Genomic DNA, 13977 nt, shown 5'->3' with positions numbered 1-13977 from the left:
AAACCTGGGGTTCCCACCACTGCCCAGCGGACGCGGCGTCTACCCGGCAGCCCGGACCCTTTCCGGGGTATTTGCAATAGCACAGGTTTACGTAGTTCCTCCGCAGCCCCCTAGCGCTTAGCCCGGCAGCGCGTAGCCAGCCCAGACGTGGGCGGGGCGAGGGCGGAGCTGGGCCAGGTCAGGGGCGGGGCTTAGGCGTGGGCGGGGCTTCCTCGAGTTCCGGAGTCGAGTTGACGCCTGGGCCAGAGCAAAGATGCAGCCGCCGCCCCGAAAAGTAAGCTTCGCCTGGGAATGGAGACTCCTGGCGGGCTAGGGGAGTGGAGGGAGCCAGGAGGGGCATCAGACCCGCGGGGGGGACAAGGAGTGGGAAAGAGTCAGGGCCCAGCCCAGAAGTAACCGAGGAAACAGCCCAGCCCCTCCCCGGCCCCGCCCCCTCTCCGTTCCCTGCGCGGAGTGGTTTTCAGGTCCCCGCGCTGGGGGTCTTCAACCTCTTCTTACCCCTACAGGTGAAGCCGGCCCAGGAGGTGAAGCTTCGCTTCCTGGAGCAGCTGAGCATCCTTCAGACCCGGCAGCAGAGGGAGGCGGATCTGCTGGAGGACATCAGGTAGCCCCTGACCCCCCTGCCCCCTCCACAAACCCCCACCTTCGCGGTCGCCTATTCCATCTGTCCTCCAACACACATCGTCGGGGCAGGGCGGCGGAAGGTGGGGGGCGGGCGAAGGTGAAGAGCTTTCTAGCCTGCCCATTCACAGCCCTCAGCTTAGGCCTGCCTCTCCAGATACCGGATAGGAATTATCCCCCCTCTCACTCCGACACACACACGGGGACTCTCCTTCAAACCCGTTGACTCCACACCACTCGCTCCACCTCCACAATCGAGCTTAGGGCAGAATCCCCTCTCCCTCTTCCAGACCTGTTGGAAGGCTGGCGGATACTGTACCCAGGCCCCCATCAGTCCTCACCTCCAAGCCCACAGATGGTTCTCCAGGGGTAGGGAGGATCCTGCTGAGGCTCTGAGCAGTGAGGTGAGGTTGTCCTGTGTTACGGCTGCCCGAGGTGATCTCAAGGACTCTCTCTCTTCAGTCTCATTCCCTCCTGGTGTAGTCACACTCTAGGCCTGGCTCCCTTCTTCCTCCTGCCCAGGCTGAGGAGAGGATTGAGGTGGGAGAAGAGGACCAAACAGTAACACCACCCCACCCCCTAATCTCCACAGATCCTACAGCAAGCAGAGGGCAGCCATTGAACGAGAGTATGGGCAGGTATGGGACTCCTTTCTCTGGACCTTCCCTTTTGTTCTACACCACCAGCGATGCCCCTCCACACATACCCCTCTTCTGGTCAAGAGTAAATGTGTAGAGTCAGGCAGATTTGTGTCAAATCTCTGCTGTGCTACTTATTAGTTTTGTGACCTTGGACAAGTTATTTAGTCATTCTTGGCCTCAGTTTCTTTCTCTATAAAATGAGAATAATAATAATTGTACCTTCATGTAGGGTTGTTGTAAGGATGGAATAAGTTAATGTATGTAAAGCACTTAGCAAAGTGAGTGGCACGTAATATGCATCCAGTGAATGGCATTATTATACTCTGATCCCGATCTCCCAGTTGGGGGGTTTGAAAGGGAATTGGGTCTGTGATGACTTTCCCACTAGGCACTCCAGAAACTGGCTGGGCCATTCCTGAAGAGAGAAGGGCACCGGAGTGGGGAGATGGACAGCAGGTGAGTCCCATGAGGGAGGGGGGCAAGTGGCCAAGAAGGGATGAAGAGCTCAATCCCAGAACCTATGGGGATGAAGGCCCAGTGAGGGGGGATGGCACGTGAGCTGCAGGTAGAGCTGACACAGCAGTAGGAGAGGAGCTGACCCAGCAAGGAAACTGTGGGTGGGGGTGGAGGGCGTGAGTGATCCTTGTGGCTGAGCTAATGGGCTGATCGATTGATGGGCTCCCAGATGAGGGGGGATGGGAAAGCACTCTGTCTCCCATGGTGTTTTGGGGGGTGGTCTCATGAACCTTTGTAGTGTTCCCCTCCTCAACATAGACTTTCTCTGGGGAGAGGCAGGATGGTGTTTGGTGCCTGGCGCTGCCTGCTGGATGCCACTGTGGCTGGGGGCCAAGCCCGGCTCCAGGCATCTGACCGATACCGTGACCTGGCAGGGGGCACAGGGCGGAGTGCCAAGGAGCAGGTGCTTAGGAAGGTATGGCTCAGTGGATGGGGTGAAAGAAGGGCTGGCTCGGGGCTGGAGGTGGTGTGGGTCAGGACATTGTGTGTCTATACCCCTAGGGAGCAGAGAACCTCCAGAGGGCACAGGGTGAGGTGCTGCAGTCTGTCAGGGAGCTGAGCCGAAGTCGGAAGCTGTATGGGCAGCGGGAACGCGTGTGGGCCTTGGCACAGGAGAAGGCGGCTGATGTCCAGGCCAGGTGGGAGTTAGGAAGCCTGGGTAGAGGTGGCGGTGGAGCTGAGGCACCACAGCTGGGCCTGACCTCCACCTTCTCCCTCTCCTGCACAGGCTGAACCGAAGTGACCATGGGCTCTTCCACACTCGGACCAGTCTCCAGAAACTCAGCACCAAGGTTCGGGGGATTCAGGCATGAGTAGGGGGCAGTAAAGAGGTAGGCAGAGTAGTCTAGTGGTTTGGAACTCAGGGGCATAACTCTGAGAGACTGGGTTGAATCCAGGCTCCCCTGCTTCCTAGGTCTGTGACCTTGGTTAACTTACTTGATCTCTCTGAGCCTCATTTTCTTCATCTATACGATGGAAATAGTACTTTTCTTTTGCATTCCTTTAATATGCATTTATTGAGGACTTCTATGTACTAGGCATTGCTCTAAACACTGGGATGCAGTGGAGAACACTACCAATGGAGTTGCTGCTCTCACAGACTGGTGAGGGGAGACAGACTGTAAATAAATGAATAATCAGATTAAATGAAAATAAAACAAAGTGCTATGATACAGGGTAAAAGGAGTGTAATTTAGAGAGAAAGCCTCTCTGAGCCTGAGTGTTAAGAAGGAGCCAGCCATGCAAAGATCTAGGTGAAGAACATTCCAGGGAGAGGACATGATGAGCACAAAGGCTCTGAGTGGGAATAACTTTGTAGGCATGAGAAACTGAGAGACGGCAAATGTGGCTGGAGCACTGTGAGCAAGGGGCCAAGCACTGTGACAAGAGGTCAGAGAGGTTGGGGGGGCTAGCTTATGTTGGACCTGGTAGACCACAGTTAGGAGCAGTTGGGATTTTATTTTAAATGTATGCAGACACCACTAGAGGATTTTGAGCAGGGGTTGTGAGTATGTAAAAATTTTAGCATAGTGCCAGGCGTCTCAATAATGTGAGAATCCATTCTGGATCCAGGTTAGCCTTGGAAGGACCCTGAAGGTCCAGGGCTCGCTGTTGACACTATTTTCCCCTCCTAGCTGTCTGCCCAGTCGGCCCAGTACTCCCAGCAGCTGAGAGCGGCCCGCAATGAATACCTGCTCAACTTGGTGGCCACCAATGCCCACCTTGACCACTACTACCAGGAGGAACTGCCGGCCCTGCTCAAGGCCAGTCCCAGCCCAGATACCCCTGCCTCTCAGCGGGGAGTGGCGAGGGCTTCTCCCTGCTTCCCACCACCATGAGGCTGGGTGGTGCTAGGGACCTAGCCTGCTTGGAGTGGGGAGAAGATACATACTTAGGTTCTGATTTTGGTTCTGCTTCAAGCTGGCTGCATAACATTATGCAGGACACTTAACCCCTCTGAACTCCAGTTTCCTCATCAGGGATAACCTCTGCTCTGCCTACTTTATAAGACTAATGGGGCTCAAGGGAGAGAATGGATATGAAAATGCTTTTTAAACTGTTAAGTGCTGTGCACACATGAGGGCCTATTATTAGAAGCAGTATAATGTCTTATTCTTTCCCTCTTTCCCGTACCTCATGCTTATCACCTATCCAAACTTGGACAGAGAGCCTGTTTTGCAGTAGAGGCCTGGGGGAAGGGTGTTGTCAGTATCTTGGGGTTCTCTCTAGGCCCTGGTCAGTGAGCTGCTGGAATACTTGAGGGACGCCCTGACCTTACTGAGCCGCACTGAGCTGGAAGCTGCAGAGACGGCCCTGGAGCATGCCCACTGCGGGGGGCAAGCAACCTCCCAGGTGAGGGCTGTGCCCTATAAGAGCTCCCCAGAGATCCTCTTTACCCTTCTCTCCCAACACAGACCACCCACTGCATGTCTGCCCCTTTCCTTCTCGCCTTGTCCTCTTTCTTCCAAGAGGGCCTGGGGATAGACTTGGAGAGGGAGCCAGTGAGTGACTGACTTTTTCCAACCCCCAGGTGAGCTGGGAGGAGGATCTGAAGTTCTTTCTTCAGGAGCCTGGAGTATTTTCCCCCACACCACCTCAGCAGTTTCAGCCAGCAGGGACTGATCAGGTAAGACCTCCCTGCTCGTTGGAACCAGGCCAAATGTAATGAGGACTGTGGTTTAGGCCTCCTCCCCATTATCCTTGTCCTGGTATTAACTTAGTGACTGTTAAACCATGGAGAGGGAGTTTCAGAACTCTAGTTCACCTCCCTCCCACCAGGACACAAATTTACATACTTCATTCCACCTTTCTGTCCCTTCACTGCACTGTGCTCTTCATTCCACCTCTGTCCCTCAATCCGGTTCCCATTCCTGGGACTCTGTGTCTATGTGTCCACACAAATGCACACCTGTGTCCACGGAACACATAGGTGTGTGCCCCATCTCTTTGTCCCTGTCCCTGGAGGCCACGACAGAGAGAGGAAAACGAGGAGAGAACTGGAGGGAAGGGGGGTAGAGAAGGAGCAGCCTCAGGCCCTCCTCACAGCACCTCGGTCATCAGGTGTGTGTCCTGGAGCTGGAAGGGGGTGCAGGAGGCATGGCTGGGGAGAGCGGCCTGGAGAAAGAGGTTCAACGCTGGACAAGCCGAGCTGCCCGCGACTACAAGATCCAGAACCATGGGCATCGGGTGAGGTGGGGGGTGCAGGGGTCGTGGGTGGGCAAGAAGAGACGAGGACAGGGATCCTGGAGTCACTGGGGATGTCTTGGGACTGCAGGCAGGAGGGGAGGGAAAGGTATTTTAAGCCAACAGTGTGGCACAGTGGTTCAGAGCACAGCTTTTGGGGTTAGACCCACCTCAGTTCCAATCCTGCTCTGTTGCTTCCTAGTTATGTAACCGTGAGTAAGGGAGTGACTTAACCTCTCTGGACCTCAATTTCCTCCTCATTAAAGTGGGGCTAATAATAGCACCCTCCTCATAGAAAGATTAAATGACATAATGCATGTGAAGCAAGTAGCAAAGTGCCAGGTCCACAGTAAGCAGTTCCCCATAGTATCTCCACCCACCCCTGTCCTCTGTCTTCCCAATAGGTGCTGCAGCGGCTGGAGCAGAGGCGGCAGCAGGCTGTAGAGCGAGAGGTTCCAGGCATAGAACAGCGGCTGCAGGAAGTGAGGGAGAGCATCAGGCGGGCACAGGTGACGCACAGCCCTGGGGGTTAGGGCCACTAAGATCCCACCCCATCAGGCAACACTCCCCTCCACTCCTCTGTCTGATGAAGGGGTGGGGGGAAGCGGGAGGTAGAGGGTGGACATATTTGGGGAGGCTCCACTCACCTCCCAAAGGCAGGCCCAGCCATAGCCTTGAGTGAGCCCTCTTCCCCATGTCAGGTGAGCCAGGTGAAGGGGGCTGCTCGGCTGGCCCTGCTGCAGGGGGCTGGCCTGGATGTGCAGCACTGGCTGAAGCCAGCCATGACCCAGGCTCAGGACGAGGTGGAGCAGGAGCGACGGCTCAGTGAGGCTCGGCTGTCCCAGAGGGACCTCTCTCCCACGGTGAGCCCCCTCCACTCCCTACTCATATGCACCCAGGAGGGTAAAACTCCCCAGTGGAAGGCAGACCCTGTAAAATGGGAATCACAACAGTACCTAGCTCAAAGGATAGTTGTGAGGCATAAATGAAATCATTTAAGGATAATTGTTTGTAGCATATAGAGTCCTCAACAAACTTTTATTATGAGTATAGGATGGTGGTTTGAACTGAGGTTCTAGGAGTAGGACCGTAAGTGGGTCAAGTATCAGCCACTCACTTATTGGCTGTGTGATCTTGGAAAGTGACTTAACCTATCTGAGCCTTAGTTTCCTCATAAGTAAAATGAGGTTAATAGTTATACAAAACAACCCTGGGTTATTATACATCATATGTGACATGCATAAGATATTTAGCATTGTGCCTGGCACATAGTAAGCACAAATACTGTAACTCTGCCATTATTGTTAGTGTTACCCTGCTCTGTCGTGATTTTGCTTGTGATACATGGTGAACGAATGGGTGGTACTACCTTGGAGGAGGATCTGCCGTGTTCTTTAAGGGTAGGATGGAGGAGTGCGAGATACAATGGGTACTTGAGAGTGGGCCCCACAATGATGTCTGTTCTCTGCCCCCTCCAGGCTGAGGATGCTGAGCTCTCTGACTTTGAGGAATGTGAGGAGACAGGGGAGCTCTTTGAGGAGCCTGCCCCCCCGGCCCTTGCTACCAGGCCCCTCCCCTGCCCTGCACATGTGGTGTTTGGCTATCAGGTGTGAATGGGGGTGGGGACCTCAGACGGGCAGGGATGGGGGACAGCCAAGTCCTGAATCCTTCCTTGTGGGGCCCAGGCAGGGCGTGAGGACGAGCTGACCATCACAGAGGGTGAGTGGCTGGAGGTCATAGAGGAGGGAGATGCTGACGAATGGGTCAAGGTGGGTATGGACCCTGGGCTTTTACAGGGGGAGAGGGAGGCAGGAGGGACTTGGCAGGGGGAGAGGGAGGCAGGAGGGACTTCTCTGAGGCCTGCAAAGACCCACCCAGGCAAACCTAGAAGCCTGTGTGGAGGAGGGCTGGGGCCATGGACTGCTGAGGCAAGTCTGCTATCTGTTCGCCTTGCTGGGTGAGCAGGCTCGGAACCAATACGGCGAGGTAGGCTTTGTCCCTGAGCGGTATCTCAACTTTCCGGACCTCTCCGTCCCTGAGAGTGGCCATGACAGCGACAATCCCTTGGGGGCAGAGCCCACAGGTAAGAAAGGGAAATGCTGGGTCAGGGGACCCTGGGTATGGAGAAGAGTTACTGAGTGGTTGTGGCCCTGGGGCTTCATGGTCCTGGGCACCACCACCCACCTCCTCGCCTCCTCATCTCTCCTGGGCTTTGGCAGCGTTCCTGGCCCGCGCCCTGTACAGCTACACAGGACAGAGTGCAGAGGAGCTGAGCTTCCCTGAGGGAGCGCTCATCCGCCTGCTGCCCCGAGCCCAGGACGGAGTGGATGACGGCTTCTGGAGGGGAGAATTTGGGGGCCATGTTGGGGTCTTCCCCTCCCTGCTGGTGGAGGAGCTGCTTGGCCCCCCAGGGCCACCTGAACTCTCAGATCCTGAACAGGTGAGAGTCTCTGGGTCCCCAGGCACCTCTGGGTTGACCCTCCAACCTAGAGAGGCCCCAGATTCATCTTCATGCCCCCTCGCCTCTCCAGGTTTACCTCCTATAGTGGCTTGAGCCTCCCTGTCTCCTCTGGCTGGGCAGAGCAAAGGGAAACCAAGGCAGTCTTCATAAGAGTTTGGTGGAGAGAGCTGGTTAGATCTGAGTTCAGATTCCTATTGCATTACCTTGGGCAGGGATTTAACCTCTGGGCTTGTTTCTTCATGTGTAAAACGGGGATAATAATACCTGCTTCCACAGGCTACCTATACTGATCAAAAGTAATGGACATAAAGGCTTGAGCACAGTGGCCCACAGGAGGTGCTTTCATATAGGGTACCTATTGTTGTAAAGCAGCAGGAAAAGCAGAGGAGTGGGAGCCAGGAGACCTGGGTTCTAGCCAGGACTCTCCACTAACTGGCTCCATGATTTTGGATAGATGGCTTAACCCAAATCTCACCTCTAACGTAGGAATCATAAAAATCCCCACCTCATGGAGTGGTGGTGAGGAATGAATGAATTAGTGCATGTAAAGTGCTAGCAGAATGCCTGGGACATAGCAAGTGCCAATACATATTGGCTGTAGAAATGCTTATCAGCTACAGTCCACCCAGATGTAAGCATTTGGCCACTCTGTATTGGGGAGAGATGGGACATGAATTGAAGATGGAATGAAAGGAAAAGCTGGTGAAACCTTCCTACATGCCAGGAGTAACTCTGTGTTCCCCTCATCCCCAGATGCTGCCATCCCCTTCTCCTCCCAGCTTCTCCCCTCCTGCACCCACCTCTGCCTTGGATGGTCCTCCTGCACCTGTCCTACCCAGGGGTGAGTAGAGGGAATTGGGGGCTCTGGGAGGGAAAGAGATGGGAAGGAGGAGGATGCTTGGGACTCCTGTGTTACACTCGGCTCCTCTGCCTGCCCTTGGGAACCTCCTCCATTGGGCTCATTGAAGCATGATGGTGAGAAGAGTTTGGGCTTTGGAGCTAGGACCCCTGTTCAAACTCTACTCTGGGACTTCCTAGTGTGGGGATGTGGGGCAGGATATTTAACTTGTCAGGGCCTTTACAAAGTGAGAAAGGTCTCTACCTCATTGAGTTGTTGTGAGAGTTAAAAAGATGTCTGTAAGGTGCCCAGCATTGTGCCTGGCACAGAGCAAGCATGCAAATAGTAGCTGTTTTCTCATTATTATTATTTTAAAAATTAGCCAGCATCTCCCACAGGGTTCCCAATGTGCTTCCTCTACTCTTAGTACTCTTAGCAAACACTTCAGTTTTGTGTCATCATTTTCCTTCTTGGAATGTCCACCTTTTCTAAAACCTTCTGGTGCTTTCACTTTCTTCACCAAGCCTCCCTCTCTGACCCTAGGGCCCCCTGTGCATTTTCTGCACCCCCTCTCCAGCACCTGTAGTTCACTTGGCATGATTTAGCACTCAGTCATTCATCATGTTTGTTGGTGTTTCATCATTGGGTTCCTGACAGCCCCTGGGGGTGAGGGTACTGTGGATCAGACCTCCCCTTCTCTGTTAACTTGAGCAGGGCTGATTATACAGCAGGTGCCCAGTAAGTGTTGAGGATGGATTGATGGATTTTGTGGGCCAGGTTGGTGACTATTTGTTAATTCAACAAATATTTAGAGAGTACCACTGTCCTAAGTGCTGGAGATAACAGCAGTGAACAAAACAAAGCTGAAGACTGACTTGTGGTTCTTGTTTCTAGACCAAGACCTGGACTGCCCTGGACCCCTGGATATGATGGCACCTCGCCTCAGGCCGGTAAGGGCCCCTCCCCTGGAGGAGATTGTGTGGAGAGGGGTCATTCCGACTTGTCCTGTTTTGTTTGCGGGGCTGAGGGAATGGACGGGTTATCTCCAAGAGAGACCTGTGGAGCCCTGACTGTGTGTTCCCTACAGATGCGTCCACCACCTCCCCCACCAGCCAAAGCCCCGGATCCTGGCCACCCAGATCCCCTCACCTGAAGCCAGGGGTATCTCTGCCCCCCAGTGATGCTGCTGCCCCTATCTCCACACTGTCAGAGAACACCCCCTCAATGATCCAGAGTGATACAGCCAAAGGCGGGAATCTCCCCCATTTCTACTCTCACCTCCAGGAGTAGAAACTTCCCCTCTTCCCATTTCTGGGGCTGGAACCCACTCTCTTTTCCCCATCGTGCTGCTGCCTCTAAGGCTGGAACTACTCCTTTCTCTTCTGCCCCCATCCATCTCTAAGGTGGTGAAATATCCTGAAATCTCTGGGGCTGGAACCCATCCCTCAAAGTCTTGAGTGGCTCTGGCCCATCTGTGTGTCCACCCTGGCTCTGTGACCCACCCCACTCCAGATGCCAGGGCCACTGGTTTGGGGGCTGGGACAGGGGCAGGCCTGTCAGAAGGAGCTGGAGCCAGTATGCGAAGCAGCTGTAATGGTCTGAGCGGATTTATTGACAGTGAATAAAGGGCACGAAGCCCAAGCCAGAGCCTGGGCCTCTTGTGCCAAGAGAGCAGGGGACTGAGGTGCTATTGCTTTAGGGGCCTACCAAGGGCAGGGGCCTGCTCTCAGCTGCCACGCTGTAGCATATGGAGCGAGGTGATGGGGAAGGCGGGTCAGGCGGCCTGTTGGCAGGCGGGGGAAGGAAACAGACTGAGGGCCGGGGGTTGGGGGAACTTCTCCCAAGGTCCCCCAGCCTGAGACTGTGCAACTCCAGGTGGAAGTAGGGCTGTTCCCTCAGCTGGGGGGCAGTGCTGTCCAGTGGAGAGGAGGGGCTTCGTGCCCACCCATCCCCGGCCCTGCCAGCTGGTAGTCCATCAGCGCAATGAAGGAGGAGGCTTGGAGAAGAGCAAGGGTAACAGAGTTGCCTCCTATTCAAGCTGTGTCCCAGCTTTTCCCCGGGGCTGCAGGACCTTCCCTATCCCCTGGAGCACATGTCCACTCCCCACCACCAAACCAAGGAATTTATAGCAAAGGCTAAGCCTGCAGTTTACCCTGGGTATACAGGGAGCCAATGGACTTAGGTAGTTTAAGTAGGGGGTGGGAGGATGACATTTTCTGATTTGGGCCAGGCAGACTCACCTCACACAGCCCCTGCTCCCCGTGGTGGGGACACCTGAGAGAGAGGAGGGGTCAACAATGGGAGAACAGGACATGGGTCATATTAGTGTCCCCCAGCATAGGGGGCAATAAGAGCTGAGCCCACCACAGGCCACCATAGCCCTGGCCATGTCTTCATACCTGGTGATCTGAGGTGTCCAGTTTGCTTGGCTGTCCATTTGCCTCTTGACTGGCCAGCCCTGGGCTTGGGCCCCTCCCTCCAGCCCCCAGCATTGGCTCTACAGAGGCTCCAGGGTTTCTCTCAAGTGCACAAGGGACTAGGCTGCTGTCCCTGAGTCCTCCATTCTGCACTGGGGGGCTGGTGATGGCTGGGGGCTGTGGCCTCTCAGGGGGCAGGCTCTCAGTGGCAGGCATCCCTGCCCTGGGATGCCCTCCCCCAGACCCCTGACCGCCCCCTGGGTCCTGCCCCCCACCAGACCCCCAGCTCCTGTCTGTGGGGGAGCCATCACGATGCTCATGCAGCCCGTAGCGCTTCTCAATGTGTGTCACCCGGAACCTGGGAGGGGAGGGAACACTGGGGCTTAGGACCACAACTCAGAGGCTGCTTGGCCCCTTCCTCCAGCCAGGGATATTCTGGGTTTGATGGCCACTTCCTTCTGGCCTAGGGCAGGGGAGACCTCTTCAGATTCAGGGGCACATTGTGCAGCCTGACTCCTGCTGTAGCTCGTAGCTCACAGTCCAGGAAGAAAGCCGGAGTCAACCTTTGGAGTCAGGTGCCTGATCATTGGGGCCCCCACCTCAACCTCTCTTTCCCTGGGGTACTCTATCCCCACCTGCCCACAGAGAACACGGTGGTCTCCCCAGGCCGGGGGCGGCTCTTTCCTTCCTTGGAGCGTCCCTGACGGACAAGTGGAGGCCTCTTGTTGCGGCTGCAGTGGATGCAAGGGGCTGCAGAGCCCAGGTGCACTGTGTGATGATGGGAGGGGGCTCCGTCCTGCAGGCTGGAGGTAGCATCCATGCTGGACAGTAGGGAGGAAGGGAGAAGGAGTGACATTCCCATTTCCCTTCCTGATCCATTTTCTTCTATTCTTTCAGCGTGCTCCTTAAACCCCCAGATGCCCCACTTTCCCCAGGCCCCAACATTCTTTTCTTGTCTTTATCTAATAAACTCAATATTAAGATGTTAGTGACCATGCGTTCTCCTTCCCACGGCTGTTTTGCTAAAAAGAGAGCAGTACTTAACCCAAAGGAGTGGCACAGGGGGTGAATGTTAGGCTTGATGACATCCAGATGGGACATAGGGTTTTAAGAACTCAGGACTTCTACACAACTTCTTTCTTCCTATAGCTTAGCCAGCCTTGCTCTCGCCCCTGACCCCAGACATGCGAGGAGACTTGGTGAGGAGTGTGCTGGAGGAGAGGGTACTCTCCAAGGTAAGCTAAGTCATGCTGGCACTTGTTTCCAGCTCACCTGGACAGCTGCACTGTCCCTTCTCCTTCACTGTCCCCCAGCATCTCCTTCAAGGCCTCAGCATTGGCTGAAGGGAGAAGGAAAAGAGGGAGTCAGTGGAGGTGGAGGTCAGGGCAAGAGAAAGTCGAGGAGGGGGGAGCAAGGGGCCAGTCTACACCCACCTTCATTTTGGATGATGCAACGAACAATCCTCTCTACTGTGTCCTCATTCATGTCATCGTCCTCAGCTGAAGGATGAAAGAGGTTGGCAAGGAAGCAGGAAATGAGTCAGCTTTGAGGGGACATTACCTGGTGGCTTCTGTGGCTTATTGCTCAAGACATACCCCTTTACCTATTTGCCATCATGCTGGATGTTAGCATTTCAGTGGCCAGGGCAGAAAAGATACGGAAATCAATGGGAGCCCAAGAATACCATCAGTGGGCCCTTCCCACTAATGCTGCCTTCTCTAGCCTTGCTTTCAGGGTGGTGTCACCCCCACTTGCTGACTCAAGAAAGCATCACTAGGTCTCCTGAAGGCTTGGTCGGTTTGGCCTGGGTCTGTTGGCCAGGAAGGCAGAAAGAGGTGTGGGGAGAGGGGTAAGGGAGAAAGGTGACTGAGCCAGGTTCTAGGCTCCTCACTCACGGGGCTGGAGCTGGGCGTCGTCAGGCTCCGAACCCCTCGAGGTGCGGCAGCGGTACCCCTTCTTCTTGAGCACGTGGCAGATCATGAAGCCTACAAGGCCCATGAGGAAGAAGACCAGCACAAGCAGGAAGAGCATGTACAGCCCATGTTGGGGCGGCTCCAGATCAGGCTGTGGTTCCGACATGAAGCCCTGGGGGGCGAGCGCGGGCCAGGGCGCCTCCTGGGGTTAGGGGGCTGCAGCTAGGGATGGGGGGAGGGATAGGAATGCCGTCCTCAAGATCCGAAACAGGCGAGCCTCCCAGGTCCGGCCCCACCCCCTACCCAACCAAGGAGCTGTCCGTGTCAGGGGTGCTGGTCCGGGCCAGGGGTGCCAGACGGCGGCTGCGCAAGCCCTCTTCCACGACCCTGGTCCCGCTTCCCCGACGCCCAGAGGGTTTCCCTTTCCAGCTTGTCCTGCGCTTCCGTCCCTCCCAAGGACACTGCAGAGTGAGATGGGACGGAATTCTCAGGCGGCCGGCGCAAGAATCCCACCTGAGTCAGCGTTCGCACCTCCTCCGCGCCGGCCTGAGCCAGGCCTCTGCAGCCCACTCCCCTGCCTGTACTCCCGCACACCCCTCCCTTTCGATTCCTCCCATCCTGACCGCCTGGCCCACCCGGTACCGGTGGTTTGGTTCTGGCTCCGGCTCCGGCTCGGGTTCCGGTTCCAGGGGCGTCCTAGTCCGGCTCAGGGCCCCCGACGCCCTCTCGGGGCTCATCCCTTGCTTCCTCCCCCTCCCCCCTTCGCCGCCTCACTGGCTCCGGGCTGCGGCTGCAGATACCGGTGCCGCGGCAGGCGGGGGGAGGGAAGGATGGAGAAGGATGCGGGCTGGTTGGGAGCGGCGGCAGGCTCTGGACAACTCCGGCCCTGGGAAGGGGAGGAGATGGGGGGCGCCGCAGCCGCCCTGCTTCCCAAATGCCCTCGCCCGTCGCCGGCCCAGGACCAGGGGGCGGAGCGCAGGTGTGCAGGGCGGAGAGCTAGAGCCTTGCGCGCTTGTGAGCGCAAGTGTGGTGCGCGCGTGACTGCGCCGGGCCCCCCTCCCGGGGGAGTGTGCGGCGCCAAGTCTGGGTCCTGGTCCTGGTAGGGACGACAGGCAGTCAGGCGAGAGTGCTCTCCACTGGTCTATCCGGCACGCCTGGCGCGGATCCCGCCCTCAGATGCCCAGGCCGGGTGGATAGCCGGGAACCTTCCCAGCGGGCCGGGGAAGTCGGCTTTCTGCACCCGAGAGGGACAGCGTGGCCGGTTCTCCGGAGCCTCCTAGAGAGGTGACCACGGCCTGCGCCCCGTTTGGGGCAAGTGGCTGGATGGGATGGCTCAACTTCCCGAGCATATGACCCCCGCCTGGAAGGAAATGGCCCTCGCATCCTA

At 56.3% G+C, this 13977-nt stretch overlaps 2 protein-coding genes across 3 annotated transcripts; one reads left to right on the top strand and one right to left on the bottom strand.

The window, feature by feature from the left end:
* The first annotated feature begins 206 nt into the window (after positions 1 to 206).
* Positions 207 to 9932, top strand: FCHSD1 (FCH and double SH3 domains 1). Of its 2 annotated transcripts, none has more exons than XM_058542780.1 (20): positions 207 to 274; positions 507 to 604; positions 1214 to 1259; positions 1651 to 1718; positions 2058 to 2193; positions 2280 to 2416; positions 2506 to 2569; positions 3413 to 3541; positions 4008 to 4130; positions 4309 to 4404; positions 4839 to 4964; positions 5366 to 5470; positions 5663 to 5824; positions 6440 to 6568; positions 6647 to 6730; positions 6927 to 7044; positions 7181 to 7401; positions 8176 to 8263; positions 9155 to 9210; positions 9348 to 9932. In XM_058542780.1, exons 1-20 carry the CDS (start codon positions 254 to 256, stop codon positions 9411 to 9413), a joined length of 2073 nt encoding a protein of 690 aa, XP_058398763.1. In that variant the 5' UTR covers positions 207 to 253; the 3' UTR covers positions 9414 to 9932. The 2 variants fall into 2 exon arrangements, with proteins under 2 accessions (XP_058398763.1, XP_058398773.1); XM_058542790.1 differs by lacking the exon at positions 207 to 274 and adding an exon at positions 912 to 1025 and having other exon boundaries at positions 539 to 604.
* An 85-nt stretch (positions 9933 to 10017) lies between these two features.
* Positions 10018 to 13411, bottom strand: RELL2 (RELT like 2). The gene is made up of 7 exons (XM_058542802.1): positions 12573 to 13411; positions 12111 to 12176; positions 11950 to 12016; positions 11313 to 11498; positions 10660 to 11035; positions 10501 to 10534; positions 10018 to 10256 (listed from the first exon to the last, which is right to left on the bottom strand). The coding sequence occupies exons 1-6, from the start codon at positions 12754 to 12756 to the stop codon at positions 10502 to 10504; spliced, it is 912 nt and encodes a 303-aa protein (XP_058398785.1). The 5' UTR covers positions 12757 to 13411; the 3' UTR covers positions 10018 to 10256; position 10501.
* Between the last annotated feature and the right edge of the window lie 566 nt (positions 13412 to 13977).

This window comes from Diceros bicornis, chromosome 1 (genome assembly GCF_020826845.1).
Source record: "Diceros bicornis minor isolate mBicDic1 chromosome 1, mDicBic1.mat.cur, whole genome shotgun sequence".
NCBI classification, from domain to species: Eukaryota; Metazoa; Chordata; class Mammalia; order Perissodactyla; family Rhinocerotidae; genus Diceros; species Diceros bicornis.
This window is presented reverse-complemented; position numbering and strand designations above follow the sequence as displayed.